General features: G+C 35.4%; 2 protein-coding genes across 2 annotated transcripts; one reads left to right on the forward strand and one right to left on the reverse strand.

Moving 5' to 3' along the window:
• Nucleotides 1-3,695: 3,695 nt before the first annotated feature.
• LOC104592872 (uncharacterized) lies at nucleotides 3,696-7,310 on the forward strand. The gene is made up of 3 exons (XM_010252392.3): nucleotides 3,696-3,853; nucleotides 4,739-4,895; nucleotides 7,077-7,310. Exons 1-3 carry the CDS (start codon nucleotides 3,851-3,853, stop codon nucleotides 7,121-7,123), a joined length of 207 nt encoding a protein of 68 aa, XP_010250694.1. The 5' UTR covers nucleotides 3,696-3,850; the 3' UTR covers nucleotides 7,124-7,310.
• Nucleotides 7,311-12,682: 5,372 nt separating this feature from the next.
• On the reverse strand, nucleotides 12,683-15,563 carry LOC104592873 (peroxidase 51). The gene is made up of 3 exons (XM_010252393.2): nucleotides 14,942-15,563; nucleotides 13,709-13,900; nucleotides 12,683-13,561 (listed from the first exon to the last, which is right to left on the reverse strand). The coding sequence occupies exons 1-3, from the start codon at nucleotides 15,146-15,148 to the stop codon at nucleotides 12,980-12,982; spliced, it is 981 nt and encodes a 326-aa protein (XP_010250695.1). The 5' UTR covers nucleotides 15,149-15,563; the 3' UTR covers nucleotides 12,683-12,979.
• Between the last annotated feature and the right edge of the window lie 316 nt (nucleotides 15,564-15,879).

Below are 15,879 nucleotides of genomic sequence, written 5' to 3' on the forward strand. Positions count from 1 at the left end.
TACACTATACACATAATTTTTACTTATCACACTTCATTTTTGTTTAACATAATTAATATATAATTTTTTATATATTCTTTTGATTACTTGTACTTTTTTATTATTTTTTAAAAATTTATTATTTAATTATTATATCATCGATTAATCTATTTGACCCAAACCACTAACCCATGACCCAAAAAGAAAAATAGTTTGATTTCTAGGTTGACATTAAATATTGTATTATGTTTCCATTATTGATAAAATCATATCTTATGTATAATATTTATTTTTGTTCAATATAATGAATGCGTAATATTATATATGTATCCAATATTTTATTTTTTATAAATATATAACATTATATCTTATGTATAATATTTATTTTTGTGTTTCTTTATATTTTCTATTTTTTAAAAATTTTATTATTTGACTATGACATCGTTTCATTTTTAGATTGATTTTAATTTTGGCAATCCATTTTCATCATTTATAAAAATACTTCTTGCATTTCATACTTATTTTTAGTCAGTATAATGAATATACAATATTAATGACATGCCCAATTCTTTTTATTTTTTTATTTTTTTATTTTAATTTTTTATTATTTAATTATGGCATTATTTATTAACGGATTTGACCTCAAATGGTTGAATTGATTACCTACCACCGAGAGGGAAGAAAATAGTTTTGTTTTCAAATTATTTTTTAAAATATTTATTTTTATATTATTAAAATTAATATTATTGATTTAATAAGAGAATATACCTTAGATATGGGATTTAATTAGAGATAATAGGAAAATAATTTAGTTCCAATTGGTTTTAAATTTTATATTTCATTTCCACCATTAATAAAAATATTTTTTATTTATCATCAATGTTTTCAACTTGTTGTTGACCTCGCAAATTGAACCGTTCGAACTGTAACTCGACCTTGATTCTAGGTTTGGTTCTTTTGAAACTCCCCCTTTTGTTTAAAAACTGTCTAACTTGGGCGATTCAACCATTGACCCGTTCGACCTAGTAACCAAGTTGCAGGTTGCGCACTTAATTATGTGCAAACTTTTGGAAGCCATAACTTTGCACTTCGATGTCCAATTGGGGTTATCTTTTTTTTTTTAATAACTTTTCAAGATTTATACATCCCAATCTGGAATTTTCCAAGGACAAAATTTACCCTTCTATATTTAAATTTATTGATAAAAATGAGGGCAAATAGGGTAATCGATTCTTGATATTAAATGAGTTGAAAAGATGTAGTTTAAAGATATTCAGTGCATTCAATTCTCTCTCGTTAAATCCAACATTTGTATTTGTACTCCTACCAAATTGAACCTAAATATTGGATTTAATGAGAGATAATTGAATGCATTTAATATCTTAAAATAGAACTCATTTAATATCAATAACTAATTACCCTATTTGTCCTTATTTTTTATCAATAAATAAATAAATAAATTATTATTATTATTAAATAAATAAAATACAAATATAGTATAATTGGTGTAATTTAAATATGTAAATACTACTTGATAGGAGTGTTAGTTAATGGGTTGAATAAATAGTAGAGATGAGGCACATGTGAATTTTAAAATAGCCCTTTTCCAAAGCTTTTAAACTGAAATGATGCTTCTGCTTGGTGGGTTAACTTGTGTACCACTCAAACTATGAATTTATTGGCAGAGGCATGGGTGCTTATCGGATCATGGAAATAAATTTGTCTACCATTCAAACTATGAATTCATGGGAATACCTCTCTTGAAAAAACAAAGAAAATATTCTTAATGTGCAACTATAATCTTCTGTGGGTGACATGGGAATAGCTTGTGGATAGCATATCCGACGTATGCAATTGTTTAAATTTGAAACTTGAATTGAATTTTTGAAGCGCATAAATAATAATATATATGGCTCTTGGGTTTGTAATTGTATTAACTTAATACTCAACGTGTAAATTTATTTGTAATGGTTCAAATGCGTGGGAGTGCAAATGTAAAAATAAAAAAAAAAAAAAAAAAAAAAGAAAAATAATAATAATAATAATAATAAAAATAATAATGCAAATTCTTGTTTAATTTTGTTTTGAATTTTGATTGTGCATGATCTGGATGTTCCTAGCTGAAAGGTGGCTCGGATGTTAGTGATCAGTTGGTCGATCAAACTGCAAGAGAAAGGATCAGAGAATTCGGAGTGGCTAACCTGACGAGATTGCTCTGATGCTTAAGTTAGTTCTTAGTGATGAATTGTGAGCTGAAAATCATTAATCTTGAGAGTTAGAATGCACTTAATCGTGCATACCTGGGTACAGGGGGCTCATGCCTTTATATAACTAAGCTATCGTGAGCCTCAAGAAACCTCTCCGAGATCTTCGGATCGAGCAGTAGGAGTCCGTTCCACTTCGAAAGGTGACCAACGTGTTAACTGATAAGGCTTATCGTGCCCGTTCGATTCAGGCGAGACAAGGATAAGGACTACGGTTGCATGGTATGATCCCGGATGGTTCGGACGTAGCTGGCGGGCTTCTAGAGTCTGCTACGTGTCATCTTCAACAGATTTGGTTATTCTAGGTACCTAGACCTCAGTGCTATCTGAGGTGACCAGGACACCCGAGGTGACTCAATTCGTCGAGGTGGCCGAAGGTGCTGAATCATCGTCAAGTTGGCAGGTCACGTCCACGTGTCTTCTGCTTACCAGGTCGGGCCAAATTACCCCTCATCAAATTTTACTTTATTCTGTTTCATGTCTTAATTTACTTTATTTGTACTGCAATCAAATAAAATAAGCTAAAATTTGAAATAAAAATAGGTTAGAATTTACACTCAAATCATTTGCACCAAGGGGATAGAAGATACGAACTGCTATGAGTAGAGAGGTGTAAATAGGGCCAGGCTAGTCCTTAGGCCGAGCCACGGACTGGGCCAAGCCATGAGGAAGGTTCAAAGTATCGATATGATACGTATTTCGATTGTATCGTATCGGTACTTAGAAACGGCCGAGACACTTTTTTTTAAGTTTTTTTTCAAAGTTTGGTTTTTTAGAAAGTTTATAAGATGTTTTTTATTATTAAAAAAAGTTGGGGGTCCGAAACACATAGAAACAGGCATTTTGAATCGTATCTTTTTCAAAAGATACGATACGATACGCCCTAAACCTTGGCCACGAGAGGTAGATTTAAAAAAAAAAATTGAATAAAATAATGAAAGGTTAAATTAACAAATTAAACAAAAAAATTGAAAAATCTTAAAATTTTTAAGATTGATGTATACAATGATAAAATGAATTAAAAAAAATACGTATATCGGCCCGATTTACAACTGTAACTGTAAGGTCCGAGTTCGTGATCAGTGACGTGTCGCCCTTTGAGGTGGGATTGCCCCATTAGTTTCCTGAATTTGGATTTGCTCCGCGTCTCATATCAACCTCACACTGAATCGTAGCCGTCCATCGGTAACATCTTCACTGAGCCGTAAGGTTAGTGTGTGAGGCGCCATGTGTGAGGAGCGGATCCGCTCTCTCCGATCTTAACCTGACGTGGATCATCATTTGACGAGGGCTTATCCCATTGGCTAGAATGACGCAACACTCATCCGGAAAGACGAGTCAAAGTGAATTTCGAATTCGGGACCTCGGGTCGTATTGGGCCAGCTTCATCCGATTAGCCAACCCTTTTCCTGTACATACATATAAATCAGCTGTCTTGTCGGCGTGGTAGTTGTTCCGATACATACTGATACTGTTGAGAGGGAGAGAGAAAGAGACGCGGTTTCCTTCCGTAGCGAGAAGGAAACGAGGAGAACACACACAAACACCCATTCCTCTTTCTCTAAATCTCGTTTCTCTATTCCGGTCTGCAGATCTCTCCTGAAACCATGGTAATCTACTAATCTAGTTTTTTTTTTTTTTTTTTTTTCCCCTCTTGATACTGTATAATCATGATTGAATTTTATAGCATCTGATTCGGTATAATTTTCTTGAAGATTTTTGAGCATTTGATTGGTTGATCGATCTTTTCACTTGATTTTCTTTCTATTCGTCTTATTTCGTCTTGAAGATATGTGATCTATATTTGCTATTTTTCTTAAAATATTTTTTATTTGCTTCGTTCTCCGTCTAATCATCACTTCCCTTGAGATTAAGTTTAGATCTGAGACAAGGAGATCTGTCTTGGGCTCGAGGTTCAAAGAATCGATTCTCAGTTTGTTTGTTTTCAGAATGCAACGGATGTTCTATTAGTTCTAAAATTGCTTTGTGTAGCCGTCTGTATTCATCTCTGTTTGCCTTGCCTCTTTGTATTTGTTTGTTTAGGGATCTCTGTTTGTCTACTAATTTGAGTGTTGATCATATGAGTTGGCTCTTTTTGGTTTCGGTTTTTGAGATCAAATCATGAAAGGTTTGTGTTGTTTATAAGAATTTGTTAGCTGCAGCGCGGTATCCGGGAAAAAAAAAACAAGTATTCAGATTGTTTTCTCCAAAAAAAAAAAGTATTCAAAACCCCAACCTAAATATAGGAAAAATGTGGCCAATGAGCTTTAGATCATGGTATCATGCAACCTAGGTCTTATTAGGTAGAAGGATTATCGTGGTCTTTAGATCATGGCACATTATATAAACCAATATGCCCAAAGCACGGTAGAAGGATTACCGTTTACCATCCCACATTCATGGACTTTGTCCCATTCTTCGTGGTCTTAGACATAATATCAACTTCTTTCTTCAATTATTGCTTTTAATAAATTGCATTTTGTGTTGTTGCACAGACAACCTCAAGGCGTCTTGCGGATAAGAAGGTGGAGAGGTTTGAGAAGAACATTACTAAGAGAGGTGCAGTGCCTGAAACAACCACAAAGAAAGGAAGTAATTATCCAGTTGGGCCCATTGTTCTTGGATTCTTTGTGTTTGTTGTCATCGGATCCTGTAAGTTTTGAATATCTGAAACCACTGACGTGTCTTTTTTCATCTATTCAATATGTTAAAGATTGATTATTTTACGAACCAAACATGGGCAAACATTTTAAATTATAGTTATATGTTGGTAAAATAAGTAATCTTTCCTTTTAAAATATCCAAAACTAGATTTTTAGGTCTAGAAAAATATAAGAACACCAAAATAAACCAACTCAACTAAAACAACAAGCCCTTGGATTAAAGGAGTCCCTCATAAAATGTGACATGTGACTCATTGCATGAATTACTTACAATCCTTGTATTTCTGGTGTAAATTAAGAATTCCCATAATCCTATGTTTTAAAAGGACCATTCCCTACTATTAGATGGTATTGCTGGCTACAAAGCAGCAGCTGCATAGTTACTTATTTTCATGAGAGACATGGCAGACTATTGCAATATCCATGATTCTAGCCATTAACGTAGTCTTTAAGGCTAAGCACTATTTTTGAGTTATGACATAATTGGATGGCAACAAGGGTACTCAAAAGATGGTTTCCATGATTCTGGAGAAGTCTGATTTCTGTAAAGTTCCCATTACATGAAGATCCTAACAGGCTGTATATAAAACCCGTCCTGTTATCTTGTTACATCAAGAGCCTGGCTTTCTGTAAAGCTGTATGACTTTAGATCATTTCTTACCACTTAAACCTGATTTTTTTAGGTCATCCTCTTCTTATTTAGAGCCTTCTGCTTGCACCTGATACTCCAAATGGTGCGTATGAGGTGTTTCAACTACACAAGGTTTTTTTTTTTCTTGTTTTTTCAGGGAGATTGGTCTTTAGGCCTGATTACCTCTTGGAATGGTCAAAACCCCAAAAGCCTTTCATTGAGGTATCCTAGTCTTGCCGATATGATACAATATATGGGATGCCTCATATTGAAATTTTGAACCTTGCTCTCCACTGGTGCAGTCATTAATTAGTACATGGTTGAATCATCTCGGCTGGCTTTCCCTCATCATGTTACCTATTAAGACTATCCTCTCAAATATGAAAATATTTCCAATCTTGCCACTCAACCACATGGTTATCATTGTTTTAGCTACATTATTTTTTTAGATGTTATTGCTTGATTGCCCAACACTTTGTTTCATATAGAATTGCTCGTCTTGTGACTGTCTTATAGGCTCAGTTTGGAGAGAGTACAAATATAAATATGTAGAGTGCAAATGGTTGTTTATTCCTGTAGCGGAGACTTGGGATCGAATCCCAACCAGCTGTAATAAAATGGTAGTTTATTCCTGTAGCTTAAAGCTCCAAAATTCAGATTTTATGCTGATAAAAAAATATATATATGTAGAGTGCAGAACTTTGTATTTTGTATGTATTTACACTGTACATAAGAATTTCCACCTTGCTTTAACTCTATGGGCAACAACATTTTCAATTTACAATTTTACTGATCATAAAAAACGTACTATTTAATTTGTCACTCATTACAAGTGATTGATCCATGGTAACAAAGACACTTAATTTTGGGTATCTCTTGATCATCAATCTTAATTTTATACCCTTTGATTTTACTATTTCTTCTAATTAAAACCTTTTATTTCTTAAAGCCTCTATTTTTCTAATTTTGTAATTATCCCAGCTTTATTTTTATCAGTCAATACCATATCATCAGCAAACAACATATACTGTGGACGTTTCTCATCATCAGGGTGCATAAATCTAAATGGAGAACCACCAAACGCTTATTGCAATAAGGACTTGGAAATCCATATTAGTATTGGTTTTTTATCCAAAGATCTGGTGGATGTCTCCATATTGATGTGGTTATGTCAGGTTCTGGAAAATCTAATCTATAAATGATCACTTATTGACGGCATAATCCTCTGATTTTTCTACATATTTAACAACTTTTCAAAAGTGTAGCTAATACAAGCTAAAAAAATTGAAATCAAGTCCGTGTGTGTGTGTAATGGACCTGATGGTAGCAACAGGCTAAACTATCAATCTCCGAACTGGTTCACTCTTCACATTCATGGTCTAGATATCCTGATAGAGGACCCAAATATGATAGCAATTCAGTATATTATTGAAATTCTACCCTTGATTATTTCTTTTGTTTCTTTGTGAGATTATCCTGTGTGTTCATCACATAACAACTGTGATAGTGTACTAATTGTAGTCTTTTCACTCGTAACAGCTTTATTTCAGATAATCCGGACAGCAACAAGTGGAGGCATGGCTTGAATATATTGGTCTGCAGCGTGGGTAACAGGAAGCCATGTGATACTTACTTGGTACCTTGAATTTGCCATATTAGAATAGATGTAGAGTTTCTAACGTGCTACCTGAATATACGAGTATTTTCTTGTGGACATGGGTGATTGTAGTTGTTACTTGAATGCAATAAATAAATAAAGATATCATTTTAGTATTTGAAGTGATTCGCATTGAAGTATTTACCTTTCTAAATAATGTGTAAGATATATGTGCCTCTCCATGGAATAGTAGAATTCTTCTCAAGGACAATTTCGATTAAACATTTATTGTCGCTCTCTACATCCACATCCACCTCCACAATAGAATTCCTCTCACCACTATAAAACATTAAAAGTTATGAAAATCAAAGCAAAAAAAGGGGGTATTTATATATAGGTACCCTGTACTTTGGGGTAGTGATAGATACGTATCCTAATTTCAATTGCAACACTTGGTACCCTGAACTACCAAAAATAGACATTTGGATCTATCCGTAGAATTTCATCAGTTAAACATTACATAATAATACCCTTCTCTTGTATTTTTTAGATCATTTTACAAAGTAAAATCATCTTCAGAGAATGCTGTTTTGAAAATTTTGAATATATTATTTGTTTGTCTATATGAGAACATCATGGGAAGACGTTACCTGAGAATGATCTCAGAAATACATAAAAAGAGTATTTTGGCGTTATATAATATTTAAGTGACGGAATACTAACAGATGGACCTAAATGTCTGTTTTTGAAAGATCAGGGTATTCAGGTGTTCCAATTGAAAGTTCAAGATACGTATCTGTTACTACCCCAAATACAGGGGTACCTATCTGTGATTTATCGAAAAAAATCCCAAATTATTTCTCACAATGCATCTACTCTTAACACCCGTTTTTACCTTAGCAGGGTTCGTATACATTCAAATTGAAAGGGTTTTACAGGAATGACGCCAATAAAACCATCTTGTTCTATTTTTTTAATGGATTTAATAGGGATATTGAACAAATGAACAACATAAAAGTTTATATTCCATAATACTTTGAATAATACTAATTTTCACAAACTATTTATTAGTTTTTTTAAATTAGATATGGAATAGAATGTCCCTTCAAATCTGTGCATTGTGCTTGCATCCGTCTTTTCAAATCCTCATAGTAAAATAGGAGGTAAGATTTTTAGAATACAATGAAATTGAGTCTTTAGTTTTTTAGATTGGAATAAAAATAGTTTTACTTCATCGAAGAATTGGGGATATATCATATATGTGAAATTTTCAATTAAGATTGTTGGTTTTGGGTTATTTGGGATTATTGCTGATAATGATAACTTTTGGGCCCTGATATCATTAAAAAAATACTTTTAATATAATTTCTAAAATAGGTTAATTTTTTAAAAAATATATCAAATAAGGGTAAAAACACTGTTTATCTTCTTTTTCTTCCAAACCACTTCTGCCCCAGTCCAGTCCTGCAAGTCTCAATGACCACTATCCTCTGGCAACACCTTCGCCCACCTCTGGTGGATGATAGTCATTGAGATTTGTAGGGCTGGGGCGGAGGCAGAGGCAGCGGTAGCGGCACTGGTGGATGGTAGTCATTGAGATTCGCAGGGCTGGGGTGGAGGTGGGCGGAAGTGGTGTTGCCAAAGGTGGGTGGTGGCGCTAGTGGATGGTAGTCATTGAGATTTACAAGACTAGTGTGGAGGTGGGTAGAGGCAGTGTTGCCGGAGGTGGTAGCTTTGGGCAGAGGTGTTGCCAGAGGTTGCCAAAGATGGCGGTGGGCGACGGCGTTGATGGATGATTTGTAGGAGGAAGAAGATAAACATTGTTTTTGCCCTTATTTAATATAATTTTTAAAAACTTAATATATTTTAAAAATTATATTAAAGATATTATTTTTATTGATATCAGGGCCCAAAAATTTCCCTTATCCGCTGTAATTCTTTTTTTTTTGTCTTTTTTAATATTGCACACGAGTGGGGGATTCAGGCTGGGTAACAAAAGCATTAGCTTGCAAATGTGCGGGGGTTTAAAATATTGGTGTAAACACAGTAAAGCCATCTCACTTTTCAGCCACATCTTCTCTTGGGTGTGATGGTTACAGAAATTTACCAAAATTTATATCTATAATATCGATCCAGTAAGTAGGTGGGTGTTTCGACCCATCTCCAAACCAATTCTTATATTCAAAATGAGTGGAAGGGTTAAATGGATTATTGGTTAATAACCTCAGTTTTGAATAGGTTCAAAGTATTGATACGTATCGACCTGTATTGGATGATATGTATCATGTTGGTGGTTTCCTAATACGTCCCTATAGGGGTTGTATCGGGACAGTCACTAGTTCAGAGGATAGCTGGGTTCTAAACCGGCCCCTCTGAACCAATTTTAAAAAAAATAAGTGAAACATAAAAAAAATACCGACACATGCCGATACATCCTACTGGCATATTGGCCCATGCCGCTATTTAGAACCTTGGTTTAGAGAGAATATGAATGCAAATATGTAGAGTATAAAATCTTATATTTTATATTATTTTATATATATTTATATTATACATATTTACATTTGTATTGTTTCCAAACTGAGGCTAAATTACCGTAATATGTGAAAATTGTAAAGACCCAAAGACCTATGTTTGTTGCTAGGTAGAACATAGTACTAAAAGCAGCAATTCAGCAAATAAAATGAAACGTGAATAGCCGCTCTGTTAGTGGCGCCTTGTTAAATTGTGTTGCTCAAGAATTGAAAGCTGTACAATCTTCACTAATTTTTCCTTGTACACCTCTCTTTGCTTCACTAGAGGTGTAAATCAGGCCGTGCCGCCTGTGGTCTAGCACGATTTTGAGTCAATCTGGCTCAATGGTTTATGGGCCGTATGAGTTATTGTACAATTATATGGGCTGTGCTGGGCCGGATCACACTGTCATGCCATGTCGCCCATGGTTCGTGGCCCGATACAACCCATATATATATAATATTAATAAAATAAACAATTGTTTTTAATTTTATTATACTATTTTATTTAATTATTGTATATATAAGTAATTGTATACATCAAAATTCATATAAAATTAAAATTTGAAGTTTTTTTCAATTTTTAAATAAATTACTTTGGCCCGGTCGATCGGCCGATCCACGGCCCAGCCTGGCCCAAGGCTCGACCCATAGACCATCCTGGCACGGGCCTGCAGGGCTTGGGCTGTGGGCCGTGCCATGTGGGCTCAGCATGGACCGTTTTACACCTCTAGCTTATACTCTCCCCAGCTTTATCATTGTCATGGCAAATGCCGTGACAAGGTTTTTTGGGTTTGATGTGAAATCTTTAACCATAGGCTGGGATGCTATGGTTGTGTCTGGTTAGCCATTGTCATTTTTACTTGCAATGTTTTAGGTTTGTTAATACAAATTTTATGAAAATATATTTTTTATCACAAATATTTTGAGTTATCAATTATTGTTTTTTTAGTAAACTTCAAATTTAATGTTTCTACTCTAAATGACAACACCCCAATTCAATGCTCATATTTTTTCAGTAGAAATGATTATCTGGTATAGTGTGACAAGACAAATTCTTCAAATTTTGTTTTGACTAACCTAAAATGTTGAAATTAGAAGTGGCAATAATACCAACAACAGCAACCTCTATCTCATAAAATAAATAAAAAAAATATGAAGTGAAGAGGCCTTTTCCTGCAACCAAATTCTGGTAAATACGCATTGTTTAATATTCGTGGTGTTACAGGATCCATTTTAATGGCAAAAACGGGGTCTACTTTTTTAAAATTCATAAAAAAAAAGGGTCTACATTCTGATTTCTGAGGACAAAACGACATCAACTGCGTGGCATACGTTGGATCAAAAGGACCAACCGAGGAAATAGGGCAGAAGGAGTACAGTCTCAGTGGAGGAAGACAACTGTGTGGGCACCAGAGAGTGCGATCATGTCAATTTGGCTTAGGTTGTTCTTACTAAACATGGAGTTTAGTTGGTGGAGATGGAAATCGAGTTGAGGAAGGCTTCCATTTACCCATGATGATGATGCCTTGGAGATGACTGATGAGGCCATCACGAGTTCACGACGTCCCAATTCAACGTTTTATGATGGCCCCCAGCCTGATTTTTCATCATTTATAGAACGAGAAAGGAATTTGATCAATTGCAGAGAGGGTAGACCAATCCATATATATCATTACAGCAGTCAGTAAACAACGGGCATTGAATTTGACCTGTTTATAAGCAGAATAATATCAGAGTGAAGGCAAAGAGATACAGGCTAATTAATCTGGGTTGGCCATCAATCAGACCTTTTCTCGTCGAACTAATGCATGCCCGACCTTTTTTTTTCTAATTTTATTAGGACTGGTGTTGCTCAAAAATCCAGTCCAAAGGCTGCAGATTTGATCACTTCAAAATTCAAATTAATTGTGCATCCTTGTTACCTCACCTACTATTTAAAATAGCTGTTTCTCTCATTGATTTCGTATCTATACTTTCTTACTTCCTCACCATTTGTTTTTTCTTTCTGTCAATATTATATTAGATTTAAATCACATCAATAGTCAATAGTCAATACCCTCTACTCTAATTGTTGGTCAAGTAGATTATGTGAACAGGAAGAAAACATCAACAAACCTAAAACGCTGACAAAACAAACATAGATAATTAGAGAATGTTCGTTGGGCATTTACCTACAATGGATTCTAGTCCACTTGGCCTGAGTTCTGATGGGCTCGCCAAATCGCGCCCACAGCCCAATTCACAGGAGGGATGGGCCGTGGGGCGCGCTATGCGGAGTGCCCATCCCTTCTCACTTAGCGTGGGCTGCCCAAATTTCATGGGTTTAAAATGATAAAACCGGCCTCCGAGTCCAAATCCTCATAAAAATAGAATTTCTGATTATTGGATCTTGGTTCGTGAGTTTAATTGAGCTTATAATAAAAGATTAAAATTTTAACATATTTTTATTTATAATTTAAATAAGTATTAATTTTGTATATTAATGTATTTATAATTTTTAATATTAATTTATTTATAATCAACTCTAGTTGCGCAAAGCTTGAATGGCTTGCAAGTATCAAGCTAAATTTAGTTTCAAGCGTCAAGTTTTTGAGTCAAGTCAACTGGAATAACTATACCCAACTCGACTCAGCTCAATTACAGCCCTAGGATCTCCTAAATTGGACCATCTGATGGCTAAGTCCTAGGTTACACAAACCTTAGACTAATAATAATGCTATCTATTTGGGCTTAAATACGTGGCACGTCCAATCAAAGAAAAGTTGAGTTAAAAGAAGATATGACCAATCAAAACCCTTTACTAAAATAAAAAATCATGCAAATGCCCCGAGAGTGAAAGCACAACAGTCAACAGAGAATAACATCTAATCGTAGATTGAGAATATCAATCAATGAATTTGGAATCATAAATGGCTGGAGATAAATTGATGCGCAACGGGCTGGGCAACCTTCTCAGGACTGAACATGTATATGCATAAGGTGTGGGTCCACACGGACCCTATGTGCGTTTTCTTTTGTGTTAGGACTTCGGGTTTGTTTCATTTCAGAAGTGTTGGGGCCTTTTTTTTTTATTTTAAATTTAATATTTCACTGTGAAACTGAAACAGTTTTACGTGAAGTTGATTTCCACTTTGAGCAACTTCAAGTCTTCAACATTGTATACATAACTATATATTATATCAAGTACCGATTCGATACAAGCATCGATCGGTTTCAAAGCAACCCGAAGCTTTATTTGAAAAGAATAATAGTAGCTTCAACCAGCAGCATCTTATTCATCGATGTCTTCCCATTGCAAAGCTAGCTGCAGAGTATCATCATCATCATCATCATCTAGCAGGATTGAAAGATGTACAGTCTTTCCTGATCTCTCCTTCTGTACCTGTCTTCACACCCACTCTTCCCAGCTTTGTCATAGCTGTTTTAAAGGCTTCGTTAAAATTGTTAGGATTCGAAGCAAAATCATTGACGGTAGGCCGTGACGCAGGGTCTGTGAAGAGCACCTGATCGGATGTGAAGAGGCCCTTTCCTGCAAGCAAATTCTGGTAATATACATTGTCGAATACTACTGGGGTTAAAGGGTCCATGTTAACAGCCACACTGGGGTCTACATTCTGAGGACAAGATAACATGATTTCCGAAGCGTAGTTTGAGTCCATGGAAGGGTCAACTGGGGAAGATGGGGTAAAGGAGTAGAGCCTGTTTGCGAATTGTTTGCAGTGGGAGAAGCCAACCGTATGAGCACCAGAGAGCGCGATCATGTCAATCTGGCTGAGATTGTTGCTACTGAAGATGGAGTTGAGTTGGTCGAGATCGAATTTGGCTTCTGGTAGGTTTCCGGCTACTCGTGATTTCTGGGAAACAAGACCATCACGACGTCCCAGTTCTACTTGGTAACGTGGTCCTCCAGCCTGCAGATTCGTTTATTAATTTCAGGGAATAATTAGAAAGGACGACGAATGTGAGTTGTTGGCTGCTATATATGCTACCAGAGAGTAGGTTGATCGAGTGAGGTAAAAACAAGGTAGCTAGTTCACAACTTCTGATTAATTAATTACCTGGAATACAACATCTCTGGTGGCAAGGGCTAAGATGTCAGCACAAGAGACTACACCTGGGCATTCCTTTTCTAGTGCTTGCTTTGCCCTGACAACGGTGTCGAAGCCATCTCCTGCAAGGGACAAATTATCTTCTGCGTCCTTCTCTGCATCTCCATTGGCTGAGGCGATCAACACCGAGGCATCACAACCCTGCCAATTCCCCCAATAATTAAAAACCATTCAACCTGTTGTTTCATCTAAAACAGACCTGGCCTCCTTACAACTTTCATACACAGCTTTTGCATGCCTTGCTTAATTAATTGATCCATTCATTAAGAATAAACATTAGATGGAGATCTGACGATCGACTTGTTATTGTATACTATTCCACGTTGATATTTGTGACCTATATATTCCTTTGATATTCTTTAACGAGGGGTTGGTATTGTTGGTTCTCTTTAAGTATACAAACAAAGCAGGTTGATGGCTTGACAGATATTTTCTTCTTAATTTGTTTGACTAAGAAGAGGGTGGGTAATGGGTTGGAATTTCCATTTTCACGACCCACTTTTTCTTCAAAGTAGACGCTTCCATTATTACTTCATGAATTAAATAACTATAGAAAAAAGTGGAGCAATCTGCAATCCATTGGGAAAGATCAAGCTTGGGTGTTTAAATATATATTGGAGAGATTAACAGGAAAAAGAAATTAAGAAATTGAAGTCCCTACTCGCTCATACATTAATTTTCCCTGTTTCCCACCTCTCATCCCCATCAAATTGGTTCAGCCTACCATATACACTGTTCCTGCTCTTCTATTAGAATGTCTTTAATTCTCCACTGGGTTCTAAAAGCCAAAGCCTAAGTAATGACTAAGATTATTAGTTTAAAATAACTAGCTAACAAATCTATTTCTACGATGACCAGTAGTAATTAAAGGGCCTAAGTAATGCATGAGGAGGATAGCATATATAATCGGTTCAAATAATTGCCATGTTATCAGACAAAAAGTGAACTGAAATTCATTTGTTTCAACAAACAATTCATGCTTTTAAAACCATCAAAATAATATCAAATCACCACAATGAAAATATACAATCAGAAGCATGTTGGGTTGCTGATCAAGACACAGCAACGCTAGTTTTATACTAAAAAATTGATAATTAAGGAACCAGCTGAACCAAAAGTCAGTTGAGGATGAATGGATGGAATATGGATGAATATCATATATGTGTACTTGTATATCCCTACCTCGACGAAGCAGTCGTGGAAGAAGAGACGGAGAGTGGCCGGAATAGTAACATTTGTCTGCTTTATTTTCGTCCTGACTGTCTCGCTAACAATATCTTCGACCTTTGGACAGGTAGAGCCATAGAAATTCTCCACTAATTGTCCTTCTCCTCTCGCCATCATCATCAACACCAACAATATCAGATATAACCATCTTCTGGTTTCCATTGCTTAAACTCTTAAACCGGCCGGCCGGTGACCTACTACCAACCTCTCCTTCAGTTTTTCTCTATATCGATCCCTTCCCAGTCCATGACTTTCTTATATATACAAGTGGGCAAAAGACTGGTTTTGAAACGGTAAACAAACAAAAAAGAATTAAATAGGGAGAAATAGCGCGTAGAGAAATGGAAATAAATTAATGATAAGAAGACGAAGATTTCTCAGTTCACGCCATTTTATTCCATCCAAATTAAAGGGTATCTGTATATTTGGTCTAAGGTTGTAGTTCCCACTTCCCACTTCCCAGCAATTAAGCTATATCCTTCGTTACTGTAATTTCCGTTGTAGGTTTGTAGCTCAGACTTAGAAGTACTCCATCGTTTGCCCACTACTACTTTTGTTGGTCCTACTATTTTTAATCAAGGAGATCATAACCCACCATCATATTTGACCAATTTCATCACATCGATCCTAATTAACAAAGTTGGTTTATTATTCATATAATAGGATTTGACAGGTTCTTCTTGCTTATTATTTGGTTGAGTATGAACTGGTTGACTCTTTTAAGTTTATTATTTAATTACTTGGATTTGGTCAAGGCTTCTGGAGAATCCTTTGCTATCATCAAACAAATTGCCATTTACTTTATTTATCATGGAGGAGAGGAGGGAGTGGAGAGTGGTTCAACAATATATATATATATATATATATATAATTTAAGCTTCTACTTTCCCTTC

Source organism: Nelumbo nucifera, chromosome 3 (genome assembly GCF_055504915.1).
Source record: "Nelumbo nucifera cultivar China Antique chromosome 3, China Antique-T2T, whole genome shotgun sequence".
NCBI lineage: Eukaryota > Viridiplantae > Streptophyta > Magnoliopsida > Proteales > Nelumbonaceae > Nelumbo > Nelumbo nucifera.